The 17677-nt window shown below is 35.2% G+C and overlaps 1 protein-coding gene across 1 annotated transcript; it reads right to left on the bottom strand.

The window, feature by feature from the left end:
* Positions 1 to 5533: 5533 nt before the first annotated feature.
* Positions 5534 to 7750, bottom strand: LOC309866619 (olfactory receptor 11H6-like; the record flags this gene model as incomplete). Its single annotated transcript, XM_082734432.1, has 2 exons — positions 5534 to 6492; positions 7702 to 7750. The coding sequence occupies 2 exons, from the start codon at positions 7748 to 7750 to the stop codon at positions 5534 to 5536; spliced, it is 1008 nt and encodes a 335-aa protein (XP_082590558.1).
* Between the last annotated feature and the right edge of the window lie 9927 nt (positions 7751 to 17677).

Genomic DNA, 17677 nt, shown 5'->3' with positions numbered 1-17677 from the left:
GTGTATGTGTGTGTGTGTTGCCCATATATATATATATATATATTCTACTTTATCCATTCGTTGATGGACTTCTAGGTTCTTTCCATAGTTTGGCTATTGTGGACATTACTGCTATAAACATTTGGGTGCACATGCCCCTTTCAATCACTACATTTGTATCCTTAGGGTAAGTACCCAGTAGTAGTGCAATTGTAAGGATACATTTGTATCCTTAGGGTAGTACCCCTGTCATTTCCTGACTTGTTAATTTTAACCATTCTGACTGGTGTGAGGTGGTATCTCACTGTGGTTTTGATTTGTATTCCCTGATGCCCAGTGATGTGGAGCACTTTTTCATATGTCTATTGGACATCTGGATGTCTTCTTTGCAGAAATGTCTGTTCGTGTCCTCTTCCCATTTCTTGATTGGATTATTTGTTCTTTGGATGTTGAGTTTGATAAGTTCTTTCATGATTTTGGATACTAGCCCTTTATATGATATGTCATTTGAAAATATCTTCTCCCATTCTGTCAGTTGTCTTTTGGTTTTGTTAAATGTTTCCTTTGCTGTGCAAAAGCTTTTGATTTTGAAGAAATCCGAGTTCATTTTTCCCCTTGCTTCTCTTGCCTTTGGCGATGCTCCTAGGAAGAAGTTGCTGCGGCTGAGGTCAAAGAGGTTGCTGCTTGAGTTCTCCTCAAGGATTTTGATGGATTCCTTTCTCACTTTGAGGGGCCTCCATCCATTTGGAGTCTATTTTCATGTGTGGTGTAGGGAAATGGTCCAGTTTCATTTTTCTGTATGTGGCTGTCCAATTCTCCCAACACCATTTGTTGAAGAGGATGTCTTTTTTCCATTGGACATTCTTTCCTGCTTTGTTGAAAATTAGTTGACCACAGAGTTGAGGGTATGTTTCTGGGCTCTCTCTTCTGTTCCATTGGTCTGTGTGTCTGTTTTTGTGCCAGTGCCATACTGTCTTGATGACGACAGCTTTGTCATAGAGCTTGAAGTCTGGAATTGTGATGCCACCAGCTTTGGCTTTTTTTTTTCAACATTCCTCTAGCTATTCAAGGTCCTTCCTGGTTCCATACATATTTTAGGATTATTTGTTCCATTTCCTTGAAAAAAATGGATGGGATTTTGATAGGGATTGCATTAAATGTATAGATAGCTTTAGCTGGCATAGACATTTTCACAATATTTCTTCTTCCAATCCATGAGCATGGAACATTTTTCCGTTTCTTTGTGTCTTCCTCAATTTCTTTCATGAATACTTTACAGTTTTCTGAGTACAGATTCTTTGCCTCTTTGGTTAGGTTTATTCCTAGGTATCTTGTGGTTTTGGGTGCAATTGTAAGTGGGATTGACTCCTTCATTTCTCTTTCTTCTGTCTTATTGTTGGTGTATAGAAATGCAACTGATTTCTGGGCATTGATTTTAAATCCTGACACTTTACTGAATTCCTGTACAAGTTCTAGCAGATTTGGAGTGGAGTCTTTGGGTTTTCCACAGATAGTTTCATATCATCTGCTGAGAATGAATTTGACTTCTCCTTTGCCAATTTGGATGCCTTTAATTTCTTTTTGTTGTCTGACTGCTGAGGCTAGGACTTCTAGTACTATGTTGAATAGCAGTGGTGATAATGGACATCCCTGCCGTGTTCCTGACCTTAGCAGAAAAGTTCTCAATTGTTTTTCAATGCTTTTAAGATATAATCTTTCTTGTTCAAATAGCTAAAGGGCAATGAAATTACTTCAAGAAAGTCTTCAGACTTTCTTTGGCTACTTTCTCAATTGTGCCAAATATCCAAATGGATATTTGGATACTTTCTCAAATGCATCACAGTATTTCCTATTTTACCTCGACTCTAATGTCATTTATTTTCTATATTTCATAGAGAGCTAATATCCAGGATTACAATGTCAAATCATACTTACATGAATTTGTGATCTTATCCATTATAAGCTTTTATTAAATAATTATGAGTTATAGGTATTTAAGGGCTTAAGAAAACAACAACAACAAAAACAGGTAAGTTTCTAGGACATTGCAGCCAGTTCCCCAGGTCCTTCTTTAGTGGAAAACTAATTCCTCTGGCCAAAACTCAGAAAACCTCCTTCAGGTCAGCATAGATTAGATTTCAAAAATAATTTCACAGGTTTCTTCATACAACATACAATTGTGAAACATTTTCCATTCTATGTTATCAAGAGTATTCATATAACTTACATGACATTTCTTAGAGAACCATGCCTCAGAAATTCTGGATTCTATTTACAATGGATAATACTTTATCAGCAACATTATGGTAAAGGAATTTAAGAAATAAAATTTATTTCTTCTAGTAAACATCTTTAGTTAATTTTCCTCGAGTCCATTCAAGAAGCAATTCAATGGGGTTCCCTGTCTTCTTTCCTTTACCGCAGGGGATTTCTTCATGGTGAAGAGAAAGAAGGGATAGCAGACAAGCTGCTTTAATTTTCATCCTTAAAATTCATTTAATTCACACAATGATACGCACATGACTTGAAACAACTTGGCCACCATCAAAGCTATCCCTATCATAACATTTTAGTTGCACCAATATATTAAAAATTTAACAAAATACCTAAAACTATAGTAATGTGAAAAATAACAGTCAATTAAATAAATTCACTAAAATGATGTTCAATAAAAGTTCTGAATACACCAAAGCTTAAACATGTTCTTTTCAATACCCTTTTTGTTTTCTCTATAATGTATTTAAACAAGTTTATTATATGTTCTTATAATTATTATAATAATTTAATTAATTCCATCCTTTGTATTCCATATCTCCAAATTTGCCTATTTCTTGTTTCCTGTTTTCAACATTTCTCGTTTGTTACTCCTACCGTAAACCATGCTTTAAGAGATACCATGTGATCATAAATTATGTAAGAATTTATTTTTCAAAAAGATTAGTTCAAGATTTGACAAAAACAAACATTCTTATTAAAAATCTGTAATATGAGGGGGCACCTGGGTGGCTCAGCGGGTTAAAGCCTCTGCCTTCATCTCAGGTCATGATCCCGGGGTCCTGGGATCGAGTACCGCATCGGGTTTTCTGCTCAGCGGGTGCCTGTTTCCTCCTCTCTCTCTGCCTGCCTCTCTGCCTACTTGTGATCTCTGTCTGTCAAATAAATAAATAAAATCTTTAAAAAAAATCTGTGATATGAGATCATCTATTCAGGGATATCAAAATTATAAAACAAAAAAATATTATGCTTTGACTCATATGACCCTATTAGCCATCAAAGGAGTGATTTGGAGCTTGCATTTGATTCTTCTCTTAATAAATTCTTATAAAATAACCAAGTGAATACAAAAGTTGGAAAATATAATCTGCAACAAACCTAAAAATATAAGTAAATGTAGTAAAAAGTTTTGTGAACATGGATTAGGTAATGACATATCATATATATGTAATATCAATATCCCAAGTAATATCAATAACATGAGTAACAAAAGTAAAAAGTAGATAAATTGGGCTACACCAAAAGCCAAAATTTTGGATGCAATTAAGAATATAAAGAGGCAGGAGTGCCTGGGTGTCTCAGTGGGTTAAAGCCTCTGCCTTCAGCTCAGGTCAGCATTCCAGGGTCCTGTGATTGAGCCCTACATCAGGCTCTCTGCTCAGCAGGGAGCCTGATTCTCTTCTTCTCTCTCTGCCTGCCTCTCTGCCTACTTGTGATCTCTTGTCTGTCAAATAAAATCTTAAAAAAAAGAATGTAAAAAGCAGCTCATAGATTTTTTAAAAATTGCAAATTATATATCTGATAACAGACTCATATCCAGAATATATAAAGATCTCTACAACAGTAGAAAAATGAAAAACTCAATATATGGTCAAGTATCAGAATATATATTTCTTCGATGAATATATACAAGTCACCAATAAGCACATGAAAACATACTCAATATAATTAGGACAATATAAATGGAAACCACCATAGAATACCACATCATATGAATCTACAAGGATGGCTAAAGTGTTTAAAAAAAAGTTAAGGAAAAAAAATAATAACCCACAAGTGTTGATGAGGACACAGAGAAATTGAAATACCATACACTGTATCCTGGGCTGGTATGATAGTAAGATGGTACAGCCACTTTGTGAAAATGCCAGTCATTCCTCAAAATGTGAAATACAGAGTTCACATATGATCTAGCAATTCTAATTCCAGGGATACACCTTAGAAAAGTGAAACCATATATTCACACAAAAACTTGTTAATGCATAACTCATAATAGACCAAAAAATGGAAACAACACAAATTTCCAACAGATACTGAATAGATAAATACAAGGTGCCATATCCATACAATGGAATGTTACTCAGCCATAAAAAGAAATGAATTGCTGATACATGTTACAACATAAATGATCCTTTTACACATTAGGCTAAGTGAAAGAAGCCAATCATAAAAGGCATATATTCTGTGATTCCATTTATATGAAATGTCCAGAATAGGCTAGTCTACAGAAACAGAAAATATATTAATGGTTTCCAGGGTGCAAAGAGATGTGAGATTGGAATGTAATAGTCTATGGGTCCAGCCTCTCTTTGTGGGATGAAGAAAATTCTGCTTAAGAGTATGAGATACTAGTGTCCTTGACATAATTGGTAGAAGCAAATCTAATAATTTCTATAATTGTAACAGAATCTGGGAGTCACTGGTGATTGTCTCTAAACTGTTTACCCTTACACAGTTCTCTAATACAGCCTTAAGTGGGGTATTTGAAAAGAAACAATCCATGGTTTATCCAAAATAGAGCTCTTAAAAAATAATTCTTGAAAGTGTATATAATGGAAAAATTATTGGTAGTCATCTGGATCAACACACTAAGAGTATTTTAAATAAATCTTGGTGAAAAAAATGGAAATAAATATAATTATAAATTAGCATTCATAAGAAAGTGAGTGAATCTTATGTTTTTTAATAATGACACAGGGATTCAAATCAAATGTTGCTTTGTAAATTTAGCATATGATACTTTTAACTCATTGGAAAAATACTTCTAATAAATATAAAATACATTACAGATTGATATTTGTGTATACATTTATAATATTGACAGCAAAATTTTAACTAGTATTAAACCTAAATGTGAGAAAGATCATTTTTTTCATCGTTTGAAAATTTTAAGTTCAATGTAAATTTTCTCTAATAGTAACAAAATGGATGGCCAGTTAACTTAATAACTTTTTTTAAGATTTTATTTATTTGACAGACACAGATCACAAGTAGGCAGAGAGAGAGAGGAGGAAGCAGGCTCCCTGTGGAGCAGAGAGCCCAATGTGGGGCTCAATCCCAGGACCCTGGGACCATGACCTGAGCCAAAGGCAGAGGCTTAACCCACTGAGCCACCCAGGCACCCCTAATTTAATAGTTTTAATTATCTTTGAATATGTTCCTCTTCTCCCCAAAAGACATTTTCATAATTAATACAACTCAATATCAACTTATTAATTACATCTTTCCAATATAGTATTTCAGTTGTAAACGAACTTCTTCAAAGATTTCTTCCATGCCTCTAACTAAATCTCACAATTTTAAATAACTTTCTCAGAGCTGCCTTCATCTCTTTATTTCGAAGACTATAGATCAAAGGGTTGAAAAGTGGAGTTAACACAGAATAAAACAAAGTCACATATTTCTGCATTCCAGTTGGATTGCCTGATGTTGGGCTTACATATACAACCATGATAGAGCCATAGAATAGGGACACTATGGCTAGATGGGAGCCACACGTGGAGAAGGCCTTGTGCCGCCCTTCTCCTGAGGGGACTCTCAGCACAGCTCTGATCACCAAGGTATAGGAGTTGGTAATGAAGAATAAGGTAGAGAAAATGAGGACTGAGTTATAGATGGCACAGATGATCTCAGTAGCAGGAGCTGGCACACAGGACAGCTTTATAAGAGGTCCTGGGTCACAAAGGAAGTGATCAATCTTATTGGAACAACAAAACGGGAGTGGAGAGATGAGGTATATAGGCAAAAGGAAGTATAGGAAACCACACACCCAGCATCCAGCTCCTATTCTGATGCAGCGCTGAACAGTCATGACAGTGGGATAGTGCAGGGGCCTGCAGATAGCAAGGTACCTGTCAAAGGCCATGGCAGACAAGAAGAAAGTCTCAGTGGTACCCATGGAGAAGAAGAAGTAGAACTGGAGGAAGCAGCCATAGAAAGAGATGGTGCTGGTTTCAGAAAGCAAGTTGGCCAGCATATTAGGGACAGTGGAGGTGATAAACCAGATCTCCAGGAAGGAAAAATTAGCCAGCAGAATATACATTGGAGTTTGCAGTCGACGGTCCCACCTCACAGCACATATAATGCACAGATTTCCAGTTACAGTCAGAATATAAGTCCCAGAGAAGACTGAAAAGAGGAGAACCTGAATTTCCCAGGTATAAGGGAAACCCAAGAAAATGAATATACTCACAGAGCTAGAGCAATTATTTATATTGGAAAATGCATTTGTTTTTAAAGCTGAAAAAAAAAAAACAGATTTCCATATTACAAGTAGCCTTAAAATATTACTCATTAGGGAAGATCCCTTGCATACAGTTAAATCATTCTGTGTATCAGGAAATAACAAAGTACCATAATCCATGCTTTGGTATTCCCATGACTGTCATATATTCATAATTCTGTTCTGAAAACAGTGAATAAAAGTGAAAATTCTTTTGTCATCCTAAGGTTTTCATTCAAAGTTACTTGGTATTGACAATAGTCAAGCGTGCCCCAGGACCTACAACTATTAGGTTAAGCAGTGAAAGAAGAAGGAATGAATAAACAGAGATAAAAAATTGTAGTCTACAAAGATACTTATAATATTAATACTTATTATTAATATTAATATTAATACATTATTTGATCAATTTGTGAGAGAAATATGTTGAGCTGATTTGAGGACAATATTGATTTAAATGTTTGTAACTTACCTGATTTTAATTTTATTATGTTAAATTATATGAAATATTCCTATATTCATTTAGAATATTAAAATAAAATCTATTAAAATAAAAATCTATTAGAAGGTTTCCCATTTTGATCCCTCTCTTCAGTAAAAATACACTCAAAAAAAGTTACTGGCAATCTGCCTTATTTTGCAAAGAAGCATAAGGAACCAAGTTTTACAATATTGTGTTCATATCAAATATTGGTGTAAAAATTACAATAAATTCTTAATCTATGTCAAGATTTTCACTAAGATCACCATTGATATGAAATACTTGTGTAGATATTGAAGTCCATATATATCATTTATAAAGACACATCGAGGTTGGCTGTGCTCACAAAGGCTATTCCTCAAATCTTGCAATCTCAAGTAGGAATAAAATTACCTTTTCTTCTATCCCCTAAAAGTAACTTAAAGTAACATGATAGGCAGTCTATCACTTGAAGCTTTGCTGAAAGAAGGTGTATTCACATTCGCTTACTGGAACTTTCCCTGACCCAGCACCCCAACTCCTACATAGAGCAATACAAATGGGGAATTGAAAAATTACTTTAAGAGTTATAATACATTTTTGAAGTAACATTTGTATATAAATTCTCAGGGGAAAACCTGGCCTTGATTCTGGAGAAGGATTTTTTTCATAATTCATACATTAAGTGATATTTAAAATAATATAAAACCAGGAGGGTTGGAAGGAGGGCATAAAGGAGCTTGAAGTCATGTGAGCTTTACCTTACCTGCAGATATAAGATGGGTATCATAAAAATCTGTATGGTTGAACACCATCTTCTATATCAGAGTGAAAACTCTAATCTCAGATCTCAGAAAAAGAACAAATATAATAGTGTTCCATACATTACTGTGGAGACTCATAGAACTGCGGATGCTTTTAGGAGAAGAACATTACAATATCAGTCATGGACCTCTTTAGGCTTGCCCTCTTATACTTCTCTTGCTTACATAAACTGACAAAGCAACAGGAAAATTGACACTTGAAAGAGAATCATAGTCTCATGATCTATACAGAACCCACTGAACAATTGAAATAGGAAGCCCTTTTACTTTCTGTGAAGATCATCTTTGGGGAGTGGCTCTCTAGAGAGGGAATTTATAACACAATGGCATCACCGAACCTGGTTTCCTATTCTGCTCCTTACTCAGCATGCTGGAATTTGTTTCAAATTCAAACACATTTCCTACTTAAAGTCAAGGTTTTTTATTTGGAATAACAGGAGAAATACAAACACATAAAGTGATTTATGCAAGTATAAGCTTCTTGGTTAACTGTGATCAGCAGTGACCTTCTCTCTGGTAATAAAGGAAAAGTTGTGGTTCTGGCAACCTCATTCCAAGCTTAGAGAAAAGTCTATGGAATACAGGTTAACACAGAGATAAGGAGGCTGTGCACTTAAATATATTAAAGATTATTTTCTTTTGTTTATCTATCTTTTGTTTAAAGATTATTTGTCATCTTAATTCCAACTTGTTTGTCCCACACCATGCTCACCACTTTGAGATATGCATTCTTTAACTAAGAGTAAAATTTTTAATAAGAAAGACATCTGTGAGAACTTCCCATGTAGTTACCACTTCGATAATACCTTTTAACGGTTCCATACTATAGCAGTTGCATTATATGGATATACAATATTTTACATAAGTATTCCCTAATTGTTGAGCCATTGGGTATGATAAACAGACTTAAAAATATTCTTAATATAACTAAACCATATTCTATAATACAAATTTTCCAATTAATACAATATGATCTAGTAAAGTTTATTTCTTTAATGGTCCAGCACTATATGATAACATAAAATTGATATATTGAAATAACATATTTATCAATTAATAGAGAAAAATATAAGGGTTCCTGGGTGGCTCAGTTGGTTAAGCGTCCAACTATTGGTTTTAGCTCAGGTCATGATCACAGTGTTGTGAGATCAAGCCCTGTGTCAGGATACTTGCTCAGCACAGAGTATGCTAAATATTCTCTCCCTTTACCTGTCCCTCTATTACTCTCCTCAATCACTCACTCACTTTTCTCTCTCTAAAATAAATAAATTTTTTTTAAAAAAATAGAGAAAAACATAGGAACACTTAATAAATATAGTAATGGTAATAGATAAAACTGAACTCAATTCTTGATAAAATAAGCCAGAAACAAAGGGAATTTCTTAACTTGGTAAATAATTTCTTTATCAGAAAAGATTGGCAAAATCATTTCACCATAATAAAACACAAAAAGCATTTTACAAACAGAAAAAGGAGATGAATGAATGTCTCTGAGCAAGAGTTTGAAGCTGTCAAAGTGGCAACTATCTGAGGGGAATGATAATGAAAGAGTAGGAAACTGAAAAGAAAAAGCCCAAAATCTATGTAAAAGTTGAAAAAAAAATCCAGGAAATATAAATAATGGATAAAAACTGTTCAAAACCACAATAAAACAATCATGTGACTTATGTGTAACATTAAACTATTTGACGAAGAAATTGTAAGTGCGGGGCCCCTGGGTGGCTCAGTGGGTTAAAGCCTCTGCCTTCAGCTCAGGTCATGATCCCAGGGTCCTGGGATTGAGCCCCGCTCTTTCATTATCATTCCCCTCAGATAGTTGCCACTTTGACAGCTTCAAACTCTTGCTCAGAGACATTCATTCATCTCCTTTTTCTGTTTGTAAAATGCTTTTTGTGTTTTATTATGGTGAAATGATTTTGCCAATCTTTTCTGATAAAGAGATTCTTTACCAAGTTAAGAAATTCCCTTTGTTTCTGGCTTATTTTATCAAGAATTGAGTTCAGTTTTATCTATTACCATTACTATATTTATTAAGTGTTCCTATGTTTTTCTCTATTTTTTAAAAAAAAATATTTATTTATTTTAGAGAGAGAAAAGTGAGTGAGTGATTGAGGGGAGTAATAGAGGGACAGGTAAAGGGAGAGAATCTTTAGAATACTCTGTGTCGAGCTCTCTGCTCGGCCAGGAGCCTGTCCCCCTCTCTCTCTGCCTGTCTCTCTGCCTATATATGATCTCTGTCTGTCAAATAAATAAATAAATAAATCTTAAAAAAAAAAAAAAGAAAGAAAGAAACTGTAAGTGGAAAAATAGAATCAAGTGACCCTGTTCTTTTTCAATTGTTTAGGAAGTTTTAAATAAAGTTTTAAGTAAACTGTAATAAATTCAATATGTGGAATGCACTAAAATAAAATTTAAAAAATTAAAATAAAGGGAAAATTATGTTTAAACTGATAAAGAACCCCCAAAGGGAAGTCATACTGAAAGCCACCAAAACTGGAGTTAAACAGTGCACTAGAGCTACAGCTCCAAATACCAACACCAGAGGGAAAAAGATACCACAAAATGTTTGAAAAGCCCCAGACCCTCTGATCATGTTAATTGGTAGAGATCTCCTCTTGAAAAACTGGTGTGTGTGTTTTTCAACTGTTCAAATTCCAGCTTAAAAATCATAAGCCATACAAAGGAACAAGGAAACATGACCCAATCAAAATGACATAAACCCCTACAACTAACCCTAAAAAAAAAAACCTATGAATTACCTGTAAGAATTTTTAATAGCTGTCATAAAGATGCTCAACGAACTAAAAGAAAATGCATATACACAAATGAAATCAGGAAAATGAAGCATGGACAAAATGAGAATGTGAACAAAGAGAAAGAAACTTTGAAAGACAACCAAACAAAAATTCTGGAGCTGAAAAATGTAATAACTAAGGATGACTGTGTGGTTCAGTCATTTAGGTGTCTAACTCCTGATTTTGACTCACATCATGACCTCAGGATTATGAGACTGTGCCCCGTGTTGGGCTCTTTATTGGGCATGCAGCCCACTTAAGATTCTCTCTCTCTCTCCCTCTGCCCCCACACCTGCTTGCATTCTCTCTCCCTCTCTCTCTCAAAAAGGAAAATATATATATATATTTCATATACATATATTTATATATATTTAAATTTATATATATATATAGATAGATAGATAGATAGATAACTAAAGAGAAACCTGGATTAGAGAGGTTCAGAATCAGACTTAACGGGTAGGAGAGTCTATGAGCTAGAATACACATCATTTGAAATCATGGAACCAAAGGTGCAAAAGACAAAAAATTAATAGAATTTTAAAAAGCCTAAGGGCCTTATTGAATACCAGCAAGTAGACCAATATATGCCTGTGGGACGACAGAAAGGGGCTTAGCTTATTTGATGAAATAATGACCAAAGTTTTCCAAAATATGAGAAAAGTAATGGACATAGAAATAAAGAACTTAAAGAATTCCAACATAAGTAAATCTGAACAGAATTACATTGAGACACGTTATAATCAAATGGTATAAAGTTAAAAATAAAGAAATTTTCAAAAAAGAAAGAAAAGCAATTCATCACACACAAGGGAGCGTCCATAAGAATTATCAGATTTCTCATCATTAACTTTTCAAGGCCAAAGGAAGTGAGGGGGGTTATTCAAATATTTAAAAAAAAATTAAATCATTTAAAAAATTCTTTTAAAAAGTAAAGAAAGAAAAAAATACACATTATCAACCAAGAAAATCAAGAATACTGTATCAGTCAAAACTATTGTTCAAAACTGAAGAAAAAAGGTATTGAAAACAGTGGCACAGGAAGACTCTTAACAAAACTCATGCCAGAAACACAACAAATTTATAGCCATATATGCAATAATTTTCCTTTGTAAAAGGCCTGAGAATTAGATGAGCACAACCAAAGACAAAAGAGAGGTATACAGAAGGACAGGAGAGGGACAGACAAAGTCTTATCCAGACTAGACTCCAATGCACAAATCCCAAATTCAGGAAAAAAAAAAAAAAAAAAAAAAAGCAGGGCGGGGGGAGAGAGAACTCTCCCTCAAGGAATAAAGGGACTGTGCCCCATAGTGGGCACCCAGAACCTGGAGACCAACACTAGAAATGCAAGATGACAAAAATGTCCATTTTTAGAAATTGATGGTAATAAAAGCCAGAGAATTACAGAACCATAAAAAATGGATACACAATATTATATGCCTTCTATCCAATCCCACTCACCCTGCAATCCAGTGCAAAAGCAATAGATTAAAAAGCACCTAATCCACAAGCAATAGAAACACATTTACTAATTTTAAAGAAGCTGCTGGAGAGGCAGGAACCTAAAGGGACTTTATCCAGGGATAAAACACTGGTTAACACCATTTTTGCAACCTCATGCTAATGTGCTATGGAAGGAGTACCCTACAGGTGCCATTTTTAGTGCCTTCCTTTAAGCATGCTAGCATTGGAGAACATTATTTCATCCATCCTGCACAGAGAGCTACCTACAACCAAGATGGATAATCATTTGGTACCCTGCCCCTTCCACTGTGTTCAGCACAGCAGGGAGACTACCCTGAACCCTGTCCATGCCATGCAGAAGCCAAGGTGCAACTGGAAAAAAAAAATGACTTAAATCCTGATCTCCCTGTGCAATAGCCAAGTCTGAAAATACCCAGGAAGGTGCCCCAGCCCTGACCTCCCTGGGAAGTAGTGTGGCCCTGTCACAGCTGTAAGCCATGCATAGCCCATACAGAGTGCAAGGCTCTGGTGATTAGAAGAGACTGCACTTCTGGCCCATGGAGAGGCCCATCCTGTCTCATACACAGGACAATTCCTTAATACTAAGAGAGGTTGCTACTTCACTTAATGTATATAAACCAGCACAGAGTGACAAGCAAAATGAGGAAACTGAGGATTATGTTCCAAACTAAAGAATAATACAAAACCCAGAAAAAGACCTTAATGAAAGAGCGTTAAGCAACCTACTTTATAAGGAGCTCAAAGTAATGGCCATAAAGATGCTCACTAATCATCCGTATGAACATAGGAAGAAAAACAGTAAGACAGGGAAATATAAGAAAGTATTAAAAGAAGTTATAATGGAATTGAAAAAGGGTCCAAGTTCAGAATGGGTGAAACAGAAGCATGACTCAGCAAGCTGGAAGTGGAAAACACCTAGACAGAGTATCAAAATTAAAAAAGAAAAAGAAAAGGATTAAAATAAATGAGGATAACTTAAGGGACTCCTGGGACAACATCAAGCAGGGTAACATTAACACTTGAGTTATCCCAGAAGGAGAAGAGAACTAATAGATGAAAACTTCCCTAATCTGAAGAAAACAGACATTCAATTCCAGGAAGCCCAGAAACTTCAAAATAAGATGAACCCAAAGAGAAACACAGTGAGCCACATTAAAATAAAGTGATAGAAGACCTTGCTTCCTCTGATTTTTAAATATTATTTTGTTAATTCCTTTTGATTTCATACAGACAAAATTATGACATCTGTAAATTAAAACAGGCTGACATCTTTCTTTCAAATAGTTTTGTCTTACTGTTTTTCCCTTATTGCCCTGGTTAGAACCTCAAGTATAATTTCAAGTACAGATAAGAGTAAACATCCTTGTTTTGTTTTACATATTACACAGAATATGTCACAACCAAGTATGACAGTATGTGTAAGGTTTTTGTAGATACTTAACCAGATTGCAGAAGTCCTAATTTATTGCCAGTTTGTTTGATTTTTTTATTACAAATGGGTGACGACTTTTTCAAATGCATTTTGTCAAATGTGAACATGGAGATGTTCAGTTTTTCTCCTTTATTCTATTTGTATGAGGATGCCAATAATTTTTAACTGGAAAACAAACTATATTCCTGGGATAAACCATAATTGTTAATGGTGCATTATCCTTTTTTAAGTTACTATCGGATGTGATTTGATAATATTTTGTTCAGAATTTCTGTGTCTATATTTGTGAAAGATATTAGCTTGTAATTTTCTTATAAGGACCATATCACATTTTGGTGTCAGGATTAGGCTATTATCATAATACATTTTATATTACTGAATTATTTGTTTACTTATTCTATCATTTGTAATGAGAGAAGAGTATTAAAATCTTCTATTGTGACTGTGAAAAAAATAAAATAAAATAAAGTGATAGAAGTTAAGGCTAAGGAGAGAATCTTGAAAGCAACAAGAAAAAAGCAATATACTACATACAAATAAAATGCCACAAGGCTATTATAGTTTTCAGCAGAAGTTTTATAGTCCAGAAGGGAATGGCATTACACATTCGAGGAATGTGTAATGGAAAGGGAAAAAAAAAAAAGTCCCAACCAAGAATTCTCTATCCATCAAGTTTATCATTCAGAATTGAAGGAGAGATTATGAGTTTTCTGGATAAATGAAAGCTAAAGGAGTTCATCACCAGTAAATCAGTTTTACAAGAAATGTTAAAGGGACTTCTCTAAGCTAAAAGTATAAAAGCACTAATTAATAATATGAGAAACATATGGAAGTAAAAATCTGATTGGAAATGGTAAATAAATGACTTATAAAGCTAGTATGAAGGGTAAAAAACAAAGGTAGTAAAATTTATTAAAAATGTAATGTGTTAAAAATATATAAAACAAAGGTAAATGCATCATCAATAAATAAAATGTGGGTGGGGAGTAAAAATATAAGACTTTGAAATTTATTCAAAATTAACTTAGACTTATATAAATAAGATGTTATGTATGACCCTTACAGTAACTACAAAGGAAAAACTTATGCTAAATACAAAGAAAACAAGGAATAAGTGTAGTACTAAAAAACAACAGTTGAACTACAAGAAAAAAGAGAAAGAGACACAAATAAAACAGCAGTAATTACATGGCTCTTACCAATTGCTTTATATAGAAATGTACTAAATTCTCTAATCAAAAGACATGGGGGACTGAATGGATAGAAAAATAAGGCCTATCTATATAGTGCCTATAACAGACTCACTTAAACTCTAATGACATTCATAGACTGAAAGTGAAGAGATGGAAAAGTATTACCATGCAAATGGGAATAAAAAGGAAGAGGGATGGCAATACTCATATCAGATAAAATAGACTTCAAGACAAAGACTACAAGAAGAGACAAAGAAGGAAATTATATAATGATAAAAGAATCAATCTAATAAGAGGATGTAACAGTTATAAACCCAACTACAAGAGCACCTTGTATATATATAAAGCAAATGTTAACAGACATATTGGGAGAAATAAACAGCAAAACAGTAATTGTAGAGAGCTTTACTTTTCTCATGTCAGTGGATAAAATTTCCAGACATAAAATCAGTAAGGAAACATTGGCTTTAAATGACACATTAGAATAAATGGACTTAAAAATATACAGATCATCCCATCGAAAAACATTCTAAAGAACTAATCACGTTAGATCATATAACAAGTATCAATAAATTTAAGAACACTGAAATCATATCAAGCATCTTTTTGACCATAATAGTATGCAATTAGAAATAAACAGCAAGAAAATCAGGAAGAAAAAAAAAATGTGGAGATTAAATGCACTATGTAACAACCAATAGCCCAATATTAAATACACTATGTAACAACCAATAGCCCCCTTTTTGATTTCTCAAAAAGGAAATTAAATAAATGGAAACACAATAGTCCAAAATGCTTGGGACACAGCAAAAGCTGTTTTAAGAGGAAAATTCATAGTGACACAGGCCTACCGCAAAAAATAAAAACAAACCTCAAATAAAAATTCTAACTTTAAATTAAAAAAAAAAATCCTAAGTCGGGGAGGGAAGCCCCAAATCAGTTAGAGGAAGAAAATAATAAATATCATAGCAGAAATAAGTGGAATAGAGAATTAAAAATAGAAGGGTCAATGAAACTATGATCTGGGTCTTTGTAAAAAATAAACATAATCAAAAAATTTTAGCGGGGAGGAGTCAAGATGGCAGAGAAGTAGCAGGTTCAGATGACATCAGGTAGTAGGAGATCAGCTAGATAGCTTATCAAATCATTCCAAACACTTACAAATCCAACAGGAGACTGACAAGAAGAAGAGAAGCCATTCTAGAAACAGAAAATCAACCACTTTCTGAAAGGTAGGCCTTGTGGAGAAGTAAATCCAAAGCAACGGGAAGATAGACTGTGGAGGAAGGGGCCAGCTCCTAGCAAGTGGCACAGCAACAGAGAACAAAATCAGAACTTTTAAAAGTCTGCTCCACTGAGTGACATTGCTCCAGAGACTAAACCTGGGTGAAGCCCATGCAGGGACAGCGTGGTCTCAGGTCCCATGGGTCACAGAAGGATTGGGGGTTTCTGAGTGTTGCAGAACTCACAGGTATTAGAGCAGGGAAGCTGGCTACAGAGACAGACCTGAGGAGTGAGCTCTCAACTATGGGTTACCTGAAATTGTCATCTGTGGCAAAGGCCAGGGCTCTGTGAGAGGGACCCCACAAGTTCTGGGGAGAAACCGCTGGAAGAGCACAGGGACTTGTGGGGTTCGGAGGCTCCAGGCAGGGCTGTGTGCCAGAGAGAGAGATGCTTGGTCACAGGCTGGGTGGGCTCAGAGTGTAGCCAGAGGCCAGGGAGGGGGGAGTGATTGAGGGCTTTTCTCTGAGGATCCACTGAGGAGTGGGGTCTTGAGCTCTCAGCTCCTCAGAGCCAGAGATTGGGAGGCTGCCTTTTTTTTTTTTTAAAGATTTTATTTATTTATTTGACAGAGAGAGAGATCAAAAGCAGGCAGACAGTCAGGCAGAGAGAGAAGGGGAAGCAGGCTCCCCGCTGAGCAGAGAGCCCAATGTGGGGCTTGATCCCAGGACACTGAGATCATGACCTGAGCCGAAAGCAGCGGCTTAATCCGCTGAGCCACCCAGGCACCCCAAGATTGCTGCCATTTTTATTCCCATATTCCAGAACTCTACGGAAAGTGTTCAGGGAACAAAAGCTTCCGAAAGCAAACCCAAGCAGATTATTTAGCCCGGCTCCTGGAAAGGGTGGTGCAATTCCGCATTAGGCAAGACACTAGAGAATCACTACAAAAGGCCCCTCCCCAAGAAGATCAGCAAGAAATTCAGCCATAACCAAGTTCACTTACCAAGGATAACAGCAGAATTCCAGAGGAGGAAAAAGCAAAGCATGGAATTCATGGATTTCTCCCCAAGATTCTTTAGTCTTACAAAGTTAATTAATTTTCTGAAATTTTATTTTTTCTACTAAATTTTTATAACTTTTACCCTTTCCTCTTTTAACATTTTTTTAACTAGTTTATCTTTTTTAAATTTTTTTTATTTTCAGCATAACAGTATTCATTATTTTTGCACCACACCCAGTGCTCCATGCAATCTGTGCTCTCTATAATACCCACCACCTGGTACTCCGACCTCCCACCTCCCGCCCCTTCAAAACGCTCAGATTGTTTTTCAGAGCCCATAGTCTCTCATGGTTCAACTCCCCTTCCAATTTCCCCCAATTCCCTTCTCTTCTCTAACTCCCAATGTCCTCCATGCTATTTGTTATGCTCCACAAAAAAGTGAAACCATATGATAATTGACTCTCTCTGCTTGACTTATTTCACTCAGCATAATCTCTTCCAGTCCCGTCCATGTTGCTAAAAAGTTGGGTATTCATTCTTTCTGATGGAGGCATAATACTCCATAGTGTATATGGACCACATCTTCTTTATCCATTCATCCATTGAAGGGCATCTTGGTTCTTTCCACAGTTTGGCGACCGTGGCCATTGCTGCTATACACATCTTAAAAAAACTTTCAAAAAAAAATCTTTTTTGAACCTTCATTACTATAGCCATAATTTATCCTTCATAGTATCTAACTTTATTTTTTGTATACAGGTAGGGTTTTATCTTCTAAAAAATTTT

This window comes from Mustela nivalis (genome assembly GCF_964662115.1).
Source record: "Mustela nivalis genome assembly, chromosome: 6".
Taxonomy (NCBI): domain Eukaryota; kingdom Metazoa; phylum Chordata; class Mammalia; order Carnivora; family Mustelidae; genus Mustela; species Mustela nivalis.
This window is presented reverse-complemented; position numbering and strand designations above follow the sequence as displayed.